Source organism: Lonchura striata, chromosome 1, assembly GCF_050655825.1.
Source record: "Lonchura striata isolate lonStrDom1 chromosome 1, ASM5065582v1, whole genome shotgun sequence".
Lineage (NCBI taxonomy): Eukaryota > Metazoa > Chordata > Aves > Passeriformes > Estrildidae > Lonchura > Lonchura striata.
Genome location: NC_140703.1, coordinates 71,556,487 through 71,570,593, shown reverse-complemented (window position 1 = coordinate 71,570,593; position 14,107 = coordinate 71,556,487). Strand labels below are relative to the sequence as shown.

General features: G+C 38.1%; 1 protein-coding gene across 6 annotated transcripts in view; it reads right to left on the bottom strand.

Annotated features, from left to right (window-relative positions):
• The window catches only part of ATP8A2 (ATPase phospholipid transporting 8A2), a 317,425-nt gene that overhangs the window by 140,875 nt on the left and 162,443 nt on the right, over positions 1-14,107 (bottom strand). For 5 of the 6 annotated variants that reach the window (XM_021530648.4, XM_085580328.1, XM_085580346.1 and 2 more), the window contains 2 exons: positions 10,729-10,912; positions 6,450-6,560 (listed from right to left, as the gene is read on the bottom strand). In XM_021530648.4, coding sequence (XP_021386323.3) covers positions 6,450-6,560; positions 10,729-10,912 — 295 coding nt within the window. The remainder of the gene's footprint in view (positions 1-6,449; positions 6,561-10,728; positions 10,913-14,107) is intronic. The other variant, XM_085580332.1, reaches the window with a different exon arrangement.

Below are 14,107 nucleotides of genomic sequence, written 5' to 3'. Positions count from 1 at the left end.
TTAAAATTGATGAGACCAGCCTATACACAATGCTGAATTTCTTCAGACAAGAGATAGAGAACAAATTGTCAGTAGCAGCATATAAACCAGGTACTGTAAAGAATTCAGATATATTTTTAGGAACAAAAAGCAAAGCACTATCTGGACAATTTTGGATTAGGTTGGAAAACTATATTTTACAATATTCTAAAAACTATATTTTACAATATTCCAAGAATTTTGGCAGGCTCCTTGTAAAATCTGTTTCCTGTAACTATTGCTACTAAAGAATGTTTTCTTGAATTGAAGCCTGCAATCAATGGGCAGTGTTGTTCTTGGTCTTTTCCATGTTAAACCTGTGTACAAGGCTGATGAACAGTGCAGGAGAAAAATAATTTCTTCCACAAATTATCAAAATAAAATACTGAGTTTCACAAGCTTTGTTCCTCACTGCACTCATTCCTGTGTTTTTCATGTCTTCCAAGTTCTGTACTATATCCTCCATAAATATTCTGCACTTTTGAACTGATGAACATTATCCAAGCTGAGAGGTATGGAATGATTTTCTTTTATATGTTTCAAGATGAAATAAGAACAGAACAAAAAAGATTCTCCTTCTGGATAGGATTCAGTTACCTTAAGACAGGCCTCTCAGTACTGCTGCTTTAGACAGGTTTGTCACAGTTCCTGTGACATACCTGCCAGTCCTATACTGCTCTCCATGAGCCCAGAGCTGCCACAAAGGTTATTTACATGGACACTACATAAATTTCTCTCAGGCACTTAATTTAAACTTGATACCAATCTTAAGGACACTGAATCCCACCTTTTTGTCTGAAAGTACCTGTCTACAAAGAGTAAGTTACTTATTCAGGATATGTACGCATTTGTGAGAAACCAAATCTAGATTCCCAAATGATACAAAATGGATCACACACATTCCTCCTTTGCTTCACCATGATAAGAGCATTGTGCTAAGCTTACCACACCAACTGAGTACATGCAGAGAAGTAATGATTATTAAATACCTACTGGCATTTGAAGTATTTGAACAGGCAACTGAATAATCTGAATAAGAAGACAAGACAGCTGCCTTTATTCTTGTTATTTTTCTAAGAAAGTTTTGCAACCATATCTTCTTATCCTTAATTTAACACTGGAGGAAAAGACTACTCTTATTTTTAAAGAAAGTTGCTTTATATGACAACAGTTCAAGACTTCAGTCTTGAACTTAATGTAAAAATTCCCTTGCTTAAGGTTTTCTATTGCCTGGTTGTAACTGAAGAGTAGCAAAGTCAATTGAAAACAGAAAGCACGGAGATGTAGGTAGAAGTCAGATCATATAAATCAGGGATAAGCACACAGAAGCATTATAGCTGCATATTTTTAGTACCATAACAGATACATTAATTTCTGCCTACCATTTGGAGAAGAGTTGAAATTCCCATGCCTGCTTTCCATATTTTTTAAAATACCTGTTGTGTTTGATGGAAAAGCAAGAAAACAGGAAAAAAAAATGCAAGGTCTCATGCAGCAACACTTAATGTGTGCTTTTGCAGCCTGTGTTATCAGCTCTATCAGCTCATCTGAAGTCATGACCGCAAAGAGTGTGTGGAGTACTTAATAGCTCTCATTGCCCGACCCTTGCTGACTCAAAAAATCACCTCTTGTTTAAAAGCATGTTTATATAGGTATTGTTATTTATATTTATCTAGGTATTATTTGCTCAGAGCTTTTGAAACTTGGAAATTCAGCTCTAGAATAAAAAGTATGGTCTTACTGTTTTGTTGTTCAGTATGTTTATCTTGTTTAACACTGCTCAGATATTAGACTTCCCTTTAATCACCAATCAAGAAACAGCTTTCTAATCTAGGCTTACAATTTGTCTCTGGATTTTGAAAGTAGAAATTAAAATTATGCAGCAACCAAGGTATGTACATTATACTCTCCCCTTTCCATTAATTTCTCTGTCATGGCTCTAGACTGCCAGAACTTGACACTGGGGCCATTTATTCCCACCCCTGACTCATTCTGCAATATATACTACAAAAGTGCTTCATATTAAATATGTTTCAAAAAACCAATGTGCTCCAGCGAAGTACTGAGCACATTTTTCCTGCACACTGAGTTGGCCTGAAAGCTATCTTCCATGCTACCGTTTCCACAGAACCATTCCCAAAGGCCTTGAACTCTTACCTGATATTTCTGATACCACCTTTGATCTTACTGTGTTTCTACTTCTCCAAGCATGACATGAAAGCAACATTCCTGTATTCTTTTACATTTGAAATCAGCTATATTTCAAAGCTCTGATGTCAACAGGACAACTTTATATCATCTCCAGTTAAACATATCTGCTCAACAGATGTGAAACAGATCTTTTGTTTCACTACTCAATTTGAAGCCAGCTACATAAGTAATTGAACAAAATGGTATTTTGTGAGTATGCTCAGCTATTTGTCTGTCAAACTTTTAAAAGCTGAAACCTTGTCACTGGTCTTCTGCCTCAAGGATGATGCTGAATGTTTGGCTTTCTTTAGAAACAGATTTAGTGCACATTGCTAGAGCATGCTGACATGGGAAATACAGGCATGGACACCAATGAGAGGGCTTTATACTTGCATTTCATCCCTGTGGCCATCTTGGTAGCTTTCCATGCAGATCTCCCTGCTACTACTACCCAGTATGGATAGTCAAGAGTGGGAAAGAAGCAGCAATTAATCTGTCAACCAGCTCTGTGGATGGAAAGGCTAGATTCTGCACCCTTTTTGATAAGTGAGTCCATAAGTAAGGGAACCCCAACTTCATACCCTGAAGTACCTTAGCAGCAGCGATATACAAGGGTTCAGAAATCGGGCTAAGAATCACACCAAAAGGACTTGAATTTTCAGGACCTGCTTATCTTTGTGCTTTTTAGTTATATTTCGCTTAGCTTTGTATTTTCAAAAATCAAGGGGAGAAATCAAGAGAATGGCAGGACAATGATGAAGAAATGGTAAAGGAGAGACCAGGCTAGAGAAAGGAGAGGAACACAGTTTCCAGTTGTTAAGCCAAGACAAAATCCTTTCAGATTTCACTAAACTTTATTACCTTGATGACTTAAAATTCACCTATTGAAAAACACTAGGAGGGCCTTTTCAAGAGAGGGGGAAAATACATTCTCAGCTCCATTGCCCCTGCAATCACTAAGCCACAAGGCCTGCTGTCTGCTACACCACTTCTCTAGCTGCATGGAATTATCTCAATATAGGCATACATTGTAGTCATCAAAGCAGCTGAAATCAGTTCCTGGGCCCCTGTCTCTCCACAAAGAATCAGCCATTGCAGAAAGGTAAGCACCAGCCATAACCCCACAGCACCTCCTAGGAGTAAACCCTATGACAACAATTACCTGAGTATACTTTTCACGAAACTCCAAATTCTATATTTTAACCTAGAACCTGAAAAAACAGCTTGTAAATTTAATGTTTCAGAGATGCAGCACTTTGGATCCTCCAGGTTTACATGTGCATAATTAGTATCAAGATGAACTTCTAATATATGAGGGGTTTTAGCACATCAACATTGGGATGCTAGGAACAGAGACGGCAATATGGTCATCTCAAGCATTAACCATTACTTAATTAAGTTAAATCCTAATGCCTTAACTTGCATCCCTCTGCAAGATCTGTCCAGATGTTCTGCGTGCCAAGCTGGACCACCACCTCTTCCTTCCCTCTGGTATTTGCAAAGTATCAGGGAATAAGAGTTATGATAGCCCAGTGCCTCTCTGCTACAAAAGCCATTTATATAAGGCTTACTATATCTATTCCTCAGGTGTTACAACTCCACTGAAATAAAACAGATACAGTAACAAAGGTAGAATTGCCAGTCATATTCATGATGTGCTTTTTCATTCAACTGTATAAATATTTACTTAGTACAATCCTTCTGAAGATACTTAGAAAGTAGCTCCAGTTCAAATCCCTGTTTCATTATGATGCTAAAAGGATATTCCCCATACACCACATATCCAAGCAGAAAGTATGGGTAAATATTAAACTTGTCCAGAGCACTGGGAAACAATTAGGAACACACCATATACATAAGCAACAGTGCAGAAGTGCCAGGCATTTAACTACCAATCTCTCAAGCTGAAGGATTTATTCCCTCATGGAGTACCTCTTTCATGAGCATCATTCCATAGCACAAACTGATCAACACTGCCAAGTCTCACAGCACATACACAAAACAACCTCTTTTTCTTTGTGTAAAGGTAAGGAGGGAATTAAAGATTTCTTCTCTCTACTCTGTATCCCTAGGATACCTAAACTGGTGTCTCGTGGGTTTCCAGGCAATTTGGCTACTTTTACACAGTTTTGGAGGGGAAGTTCCTTAAGGCTGCTAGTAAAGGAAACTCACCAGGGAGAACCAAGTTGAGCTCTTCCCATTGCTGCAGGATGACAGGATTATTTCTGTCACTTCATCTCCCTTAAAGCCTTAAACTTGCTTCCAAATTCTACGCAGCACAAGCACAGAGAGGTAACTGAGGTGCAGGGCTGCATCTTGTAAGACATTTTTCAGTGCTCAGGTGTTGGGTGGAACTGACTCCTCCTCAGTCATGGATGTAAGGAGACACAACAGCTCATTTGGCTCAGGGCAGTATGCACAAAGAGCTGAACATGGCCTAAGACAGTGGAGAGAACCTCTAACCTCATATTCTCAGAGCAGGCTTGGATTATATGTATCATGTAGAGATATCTGGCAAATAAAATTCCACCCTAGGGTCAAATAATTGAGCTACCTCAGGATGGAGGTCCCAGAAAACTTCACTTGTATTCAACTCCTTGCACAGATGCTTATATGAGAAGGCAGAGTTTTGCCATACAATATTTGATGCAGAACTTGATTTGTCAGACTATGGTAAAAGAAACAAAGATACATGGTGCTATAATAAGCTACAAGCAAGACTTCCAAAACTAATTTTCAAATAGAGAAAAGAATCCTGGTAGAAAATCATGAAGCTATTAAGCATTTTCTGAAACGATCAGGCAAAACCCCAGCAACAGCCAACCATGCTCAGTAAGAAATACACTAGAAGAGTGTGGGTCTCAGATTCAGTCAAAGAAAGAAACTGAGAGTTTCTAGCCAGGCAAAAAGCCTGGGAAAGTGCTGAGAAAGAGTGTAAAGAATTCTTTATATCTCTTGTTATTCACATTGTTTATAGTTAAGTTCTATCACTGTGCGTCAAGCACTCTGCACCAATGGAGTGAGTTGTTTTCACTTCAGAACCAATACATTTGACCCTTGCGAAACTGTATAAAAGAGCAGTGTATTTTGAATAAATCGGAGTTTTACTCTCAGCAGCCTTCTGAGTCAGAATCTATTCATTCCCGTCCTGCCTCAACAGTGACAGAAGAGTTCTTTTTAAAGCCATTTATATTTTCTTTGCACAAATATTGTTATCATCTCCAACAGCACGTTAAAACCCTTACTAAAAACATGATGTATAGGATAACTCTCTTGCAGTAGACTAATGACTATTGAAATTTTAACAGATAACAGCTAATTCAGAAATAGCACAGGAAAAGTGGAACAAGTTAGTGAACAATATCTGTTCTCTAACATCATACACAGAAGATGATCAAACCCTGATGGAGTCAGGAATACTGACCATTCTGATCATTATATGACTTACTGAATAGCAAAATATCCACTACCTCCTCTAATTGATATAATTACCTGCCTAATTATAAATGTTGCAATTTTATGTTAACCTCCTTCATGGCTGCTCAACTGTACAATTCAAGATGATACTCTGCAGCATGAGAACTACACTCCTATCTTAAGCATGATGAAATGGCATGGTAGTTACAGTATCCAGGCCTCTTTAAAAACCAGTTTCAGTACTTGACATCTTCCATCACATTATTTTCAAAATACAGCTATGTTTTAATTATTAAATCAAATAACCTGATTCATTTTGTAAATGAACGTCATTTGCAAAATTATGACATCTCTTTCCAAAAATGAAAGGAAACTAATTTTAGTTCCAGCTTATCAGTGGTCTTTGTAACTTGGAAGCAACAGCTATAGTTTTGAATAGTTTATTATTTGCCTATTAAATGCTATTAAATGAACTTTTTGATTTATATTTAGCCCCCAAATTCCAATTTTTATAAATATAAGCCTTAATTGAAATATTTCCATGAATACAAATATGCTTTCAATAAGTGTTTGCACAGAAGGAATAAACTTTGATATCTCACATCCAAAGCTTCACAGTAATGAAAGCCTTTGGTCTTCCTTTACAAACATTAAAAGATTTAAGTGAAATGATTTGAGGAGGGAAAGTGAATTTTAAATTGTTAAACATGGAAAAAAAAAATGGCAGTCCGTCTTGCTCAATTAATTTGGGTGAGCTTTTCTGGTTATAAGAGATGATTTAAGGAATAAGCACTAGTGAGGCCCATACATTTAGTTACTCTTACCTCAATAATATACAAAACCACATTTTTGTAGAAGCAGTACAGTATGCATTTGGTAACTCTATTGTAACTCCAAGCACCATGGACCAACAGTAGCTTCTCCAAGTAGGAAAACTGAAAGACAGAAAAGAAGTATTTACATACATGAAGAATTGCTAAAAACATTGGTTGAAGGTAAATACCTGTCCTCAAGAAAAAGTAAAATTTTCAACTCTGAAAGCTGAAGCACAATGTTTAAACAACTTAACAGAAGATATACACAAAAAAACAACTCTTAAAATAGTTAAAGCTAAAATCTTTTTTGTAGCAAAACTTCTGAAGGTTCTAAAAAGTGGCTTTAAGTGGCAAAACGTCTTCAATTGATATTACAATCTTGATGGTAAAATCAATATTTGAGGGCTTACAAGGTTCAGAATCTCCTTTCTCTGTGTAAAATGAACAACCTAATAATCAAAACTGTCTTGAGCTGAAATAAAATACACAAGAGTGGAACAAAAGTGGAAAACAGATGCAATTATAGAGAATAGATATTTAGATTAACATTTTTCTGCCCACAAAATGCACATGATTGCGTGTTTTATAAAGTTTTGTATAAAGCAAGGTACATTTGCCAAAAAGGGCAAGTAAATGAATCTTGTATAATTGTGTACCTTTTAATGCTAATTTGGAGTTCAAATTCAGAACTTTTAAAAATGGACTTTTATGGAGCCAGTGTTGTAATCCAGACTGGGAAATGAACAATTTTCTAGTCTTGGCTTTGTTACTGAACCTTTTTATGACCTGCACCATTCCTCTTTTGCCCAAATACCCACAGCTCAAAGTGATGACTGTGTTTACTGTTTAGCATGTATGTACCTGAAGGTAATTTTTAAGGTAATTTGCTTTACTTAATTTTCCAGAAAGTGACTTGACAGGAAAACCCTGACTTCCTATATTTAGATTCTAAATAATTTATTTTAACCAAAACTCATCTGAAATTGAAAGCTACATTAAATGAGTAAGGGCTGTTGTGAGGCAGCTCTGCTCCCATGCTTTCCAGCAATGAAATCACTGAACCACAAATCCTGTAAGGACAGCCTCTCTCCCATGCATCAGCAACTTGGATTTGTTAGGATATGCCAGCAGAGAAGGAGAGAAAACAAAAGTGAACCAGGCTTCACTGTTCTCTGCTTAACTTGAGCTAGAGCTATAACTGGGACACTCCCAAGGGAGTAGCTGACCTGTTCGACCCCTAAATGCCTCAAGTTAATTTGCAGGAGAGCTACAACTTTCCTCATCAAAATCACTAACAAAACACCACCAAACTGATGGGAAACTTGCCATGATGTCCTTACAAGCCATCCCAAAGGTCTTGTGCAGAATAGTCAGAAACTGCCTGAGAATCTCTCTCTGCTGAATCTAACAAGTGAGCATCTTGAATGTGGTCTTCTTGAAAGCTCAAGGCAACAAAAAATCCTGCCATTATTAATTGCTCTTGTCTGTGCTCTCATGAAAATGAGTGCACTACAGAGCACACCAAGGAAGATACTCAGAGCCTAAAGAACACACAGAGCCTGCTCACCCAAGTGAAGAGTCCCATTAAGACATGGGAAAGATTTAAATCTGCTTAAGATGCTGATATTATGCAAATACACAGCTACTGGCACAGAGTAGTACAGACAAGGGCTCTACCAAGACATTGCCCTTCTTTGGCTGGTCCTGTATTTACAGCATTTTAAATCAGCAGGAAACATTATGACCATCTGGCCAGCCTACCTGTGAAACAGTGTGTGAGCTTTTACAGTTGTCTCTGTATCAACCCTAGCATAACTTCTTTTACACAGTGATTCTCTTCTAGACTCTATCTTGACTAAAGGATGAGGTGATGGCATGTTGGGAGTTTTAAGACAGCAAAAAGGCATTCACAAAACAAGCCAATTTTTCCAAAGAAGAAAACTGAAACAAGAACATTTGTTGAAGAAAGAAGCTTCCTTAATTAAGAAAAGGAAACAGTCCCTAGACAGACACCAGATGTTTTCTAGATTAAGATGATAAAGCTATCTACTGAGAAAAAAGTTATTAAAGTCTACTACTGTCTCTCTAACTAGTTAGGTCATTTGATTTGGGAATTCTCTAAATAGAGGTCATTGGTGCAATATCATTTCAAGGGAAAAGGATGATTCAAACAGATGCTCCTTGCACCTGTGGAAGCTATTTCAAGTGGAGTCAGACACAAGTTGGCTTTTTATTTTTGTTTGGTTTATGTTTTGATTCTCCCTGGAATCTCAAATGAGCCTATATAGAGACCCTCTCTTCTCTAAGTGCCTGCTTCTGGCAGCACTGTATTTGAAATAGCATTTGAACATGAGATGCTACATTACAGTGGTCGTCTTAAATTACTCAATAAGAACATACTCTGCCTTCAAGGCATGCACATACAGTAATGTTTTAGTGGGAGTTATATGTCTTCACTGAAAGAAATACACTCCACGGAGATCAAGTTTTTCTTTTGAACACTAATTTACTTTTTCTTTTTTTAAGCACATACTACCACACAGTATTAGTCTCCTCTACCAGAGGGATTTTTAAATATGTTTTCTAATTTAATCAGTACAAATTCTTCTACACAATCACAAAAAAAAAAAAAATAAATCCAAAAAAACCCCAAAAAAATCCAAAAAAACCCCCCCAAAAAAACAAAAACAAAACCAAAAAAACAGTTCCACGGTGTTTCACTATTTTTTTAATGCTGCAATTTGGTGCTGCTCTTACCAGCTTTTATTTCATACTGAATGAAAAAGATTTACTGTTATTGTCAGTAACCTGCTGACTGGAATTTAAATGAAGAGCAGCTTCCATGTTCTAATACTAAACTGAAATACAGGGATTTTTTTTCCTAATGCAAAAGCAACACATGAACATGGAATGGAATTACTTCTTCGGACTTAGCACTACTGTGACACAAAAGAAATAACATATGTAGAGCCTTCTACAGACAAAACTCTTGCTGCTTATGCTTAGTGACCAAACAGAAGTAATAAATGATCTGAGGAAGTCCAGGTAAGGAGTATTCTATTAAGTTGTACAGCAGAAGCTATATAAAATCCACTGAAATTAAAAATGTGGAACTCATTAAGAGATACCAGAGACAATGGCTATGGCAGTCCCTATACTGGTATATATTTGGAATATGCTACTGTTTATGACAGAAGAACTTGGTAAAAATGCCTAAAATTCTCAAGATAGATTTTGTGAAAGGTCGCAGTTATTCAAACCTGAAGCTTCATGTTCTTCAGTGTTCTTCATCAAAGGTCAGAGCAGCAATACAAGACTGCCACTTTGCTTCTCAAAAGGGTTACCACAATAAACAGTTATCTGTGCATACAGCAGCATTATCCCTGCCTTTTCAAAACCTCACTTTCTACTGGGAGCTATCAAAGGATGGTAATATTTTACATCACTTGGTAGAACAAATCTGAACTACACTCTGCCAGAAGAGAAGGAACATCAGCTGAAGCTCTGGTCACTGAGGAGACAAAGGATTGTCTCTGCTTCCTGTCAGCTTGATCTGGTTTTGCCCTGCATCAATCTCAAACACACACAGCATCTCAAGTGCAAACAGTATGCAGAGGATATTCAGCAGCTGAAGCATCTTCTTCCTTTCTGATTTTTCTTTCAAAATCTAGGTTCTAAATTGTGGTTTCTTCAGCAAAACAAACAAAAAGGGCTTTTAACTCTTCTTTTTATCTGCAGTAATCAGTTCTGAATTTGATGAACTAGTTTAGGAGCACTGACCCAAATAATGTCCAAAATAACACATGTAAAATGGAAAATGCTGGCTAGCTCTCTAGAACTGTGATCAATTCTTGGATGCAACACAGTGAGTGGGGGGAAATAAAGATTGAGGAGACATCTCAAATGAGTTTGCCAAACAGTCAAATTCTCACATACCTGGTTATAGTACCAAATTATACTAAGAAAAGAGTTTGCACTAAGACAGATCAGTTACTTAAAAGCATATTAACACATGCATCACAGAAATTGCTTCCCCCTGATTACTGAAGAACCAAGATACTGTACAGTTGTCAGGAGGAAACTAAAACTTTGAAGAGAGGTGGGGCTTTGCCCTGAAGAACAATCATAACAAATACCCAAAATATTTCCAAAATATGTTTTAGACAGCTGCCTGGAAAAGGAAACAATCAGAGATGCTTCTAGCTTAGAAGAAGCCCATCGAGCACTAAAAGGCTTCACAGTGCATTTCTCAAAGATGATATGGCAGTTGTTCATTCTTGCATCTGACCTGTGCAATGGCATAATCCGAGCAATTGGTTGCCTGCATGCCCTCATTGCCACTGATCCCCACTCCAACATGAGCTGTCTGGATCATTCCTACGTCATTGGCACCATCCCCAATGGCAAGTGTTATGGCATTGACGTGTTTCTTGACCATGTCTACTATTTCGGACTTCTGTAGAGGAGATACTCTGAAAAGGAGAGAAAAAGGTGTCAGTTTCTCACATGCTGAGCTATGTGCCTTTCCCAAAAGGACAGCTGTAACCTACATTTAGAAGTAATCAAAGGCAGTTGCTGGGAAGTTCCTTTATTCAACAACTAAGCTTCAGAACCCGTGCCAAACTATTTCAGAAGAAAAGAGAAGATTTAAAAATAGTTTCACATTTACCTACTTGCTGATAGTTAATGCAAAAGAGACCAAATCTATATGAAAGGTTTCAAAGCCTTGTTTTCCTTACCCAGCCCCTCCTAACTGGCATAACACTGGTAATGTTTTACTGGGAACATTGAAGTGAATTTCCTCTTCAACTATGACAGTTTGGAGATCAAGAGTGCAAGCTTCCCTGCCTCCTGTCATCACCATCCAGAAGGAGAAAGACAACAAATACATTCAGAGACATTTCCAATGGTTTGCAAGAGATACTGCAGACTTACTTAACCATTTCTGCTTAACATCTTTATCAATGATCTCAATTAGAGGCTTGAACATACCCTAAGTCAGTTTGCAGGTGACACCAAGTTGGGTGAGAATATTGATCAGCTGGAGGGCAGGAAGGCCCTGCAGAGGAATCTGGACAGCCTGGATTGATGGACCAAGGGCAGTTGCATGAGGTTTAGCAAGGTCAAGTGCTGGATCCTGCACTGAGGTTACAACAACCCCAGGCAGCACTACTGGCAGAGAAACTGCCTGGCAGAAAAAGACCTGGGGGTGCTGGTCAATAGCACCTCAACATGATCCAGTGTGTGCCCAGTTAGCCAAGAAGGCCAATGGCATCCTGGCCTGGATCAGTGTGGCTAGCAGAAGCAGGGCAGTGACCTTGCCTCTGTACGTGGTACTCATGAGGCCACACCTTGAGTTCAGTTTTGAGTCCCTCAATTCAGGAAAAAACAATTGAGGTGCTGGAGCATGTCCAGGGAAGGGCAACAGAGCTGGGGAAGGCTCTGGAGCACAACTCTTATGAGGAGCAGCTGGGGGAGCTCTGATTAGTCATCCTGGAAAAAAAAAACAGGGTACAGACCTAATCACCCTCTACAACTACCACAAACTATACTGAAGGGGGGGATGTCTTGCCCCAGGTAAAAGATGGTAAGAACAAGAGGAAATGGCTTCAAGTTGTGCCAAGGAAGGTTTAGATTGGCTATGAGGAAAAAACTAAGGGAAAGGGTTGACCAGTATTGAAAATGCTGCCCAGGGAAGTGGAGGAGTCACAATCCCCAGAGGTATTTAAAAGTTGTGTAGATGCAGCACTGAAGTTTAGTGGTGAACTTGTCAGTTAGAATTATCTTGAAGGACTTTCCCAACCTTAATGATTCTCTTCACTCCTCCAGCTGATCTCCCCATGTGCCAGGCCATCTTTCCAACCCCAGACTATGCAGGTCAGATCAGAAAGCACAAGGCCGCTTCCTGATCTCACATATGTCATGTTTACGCAACTCTGACCTCAGCAATGGTGTTACTCAATTCCAACTCCAAAACAAAAGACTGACTCCATTATATATGAATATTCTTATCAGATTTATTGGCAGTTACTTTAACTTGATTCTTCTCTCATTTGATATCAGTTTGAAGTCAATAAAAATTCATGGAATTCAGAATTGAACTAGTCTAAATCAGGCAAGAGTGGAAAAATCCTCAGGACTAGGTTTCTAAATTGGATAAGACACCCAAAATGCCCTTTTGTCATGGAAAAGGTAGATCAGGTTACCAAATCATATGAGGTATTTTGGAAATACCTACATGTAGATTAAATATTTCCATTCTAACCCCATCTGTACAAACAACCCTAATTCCTTTCCCCATCACTTTTAGTTAAAGTTCCAAATTATTTTGTATTTCCTTAAATAAACCTTAGACAAAACTTTTCCACATCTCAAGTCAGCCACATACCACTCAAAAAAAAAAGTAACTGATAGTTAAAAGCTTTACTATTAAAATGGAAGGAGAATAGGGAGCTTGGGGAATAGGGGAGACAGAGGTTTTTTTACATGACTTTTTTTTTTTTCAGAGTTTACATCCTGTGAGAGCAACATAAGTAGCCATTTAATACACCCATCTGGATCACTGCTGATAAAAAAAAAAAAAAAAAAAAAAAAAAAAAAAAAAAAAAAGCAGAGTTATCTTTTTCAGCATTATGCTTTGTGGCCTTGGTTTTGTTTAGTAAATTCCTATACATAGATGTTTTATTAGTACATCACTCTTAAAATAACTTGAATAACTTTGGGAGAAAGAAACTTGCTAAGCTCAAACTTCACATGTGAACTAAACCACCTGAGAAGTCTAGCAGCTGTCCTGTTCCTAAAAGACAAATACAGGAAAAAGTTGACTAAAGCATAAAATTTACTTAATACTATTGGATATTAAGCACTCCACTACCTGGCAGTAAAAACACCACTTGGCACTGTAGAGGCCCAGATAAATTACCAACCTATGGAGCATAAAAGCTGTTGGTTTTTAATTATGAGTCAGCTCTGAGTATCATCTACAGCAAATTTTAACTTTTCTCTCATACATGCACACACACGTTCCTCCCTCTCCCCCAGTACTCACATAATAAAATTCTAAAGCATGGAGCAAGGAGTCAAAGGGACTTCAAGGGACTTTCCACTAAAATAGAAACTCCAGAGGGACTTGGGGCCAGCTGTGGAATGTTTGGATTGATAAGTGCACAGACCCTCATTACCAGCCCCAGGGGCACCTCCAGTATACAGGACCAAATACTTTTGGCAGTCCTCTCACACAATTATTTCTTCACAGCAAAGTAATGCACATATCTGCTAACAGCCTTCCCAGACATACACTTGTCTTGGAATTTCAACTTTTGTTCAATTACATTTCACTTACATAGCAATAGAAATATCTAAGAAGTGCCCTGTTTTCAAATATGCTTAAAAGAGCAGGGGAAGGCAAAAAGACAAAATATGAATAGCATCCCTGACCGTAGTTTAAACTAGTAGCTTGTCTACAGATACTTCAGACATGACCAGAATGTGGCAGATGCTCAAGCTTGTTCTAGTGCAGTTTAGCTGGGACATGTCAAGCAAGCTAATGCAGCCTGTGTTCACTTCTATGCCTACAGTGTAGGTGTGGTTTCAAATTTTAAGTCAACTTTGTCATTAGCAACCAAATGAAATTAATTGCATCCACAGTTGTGTAGCACTCAGTTAAG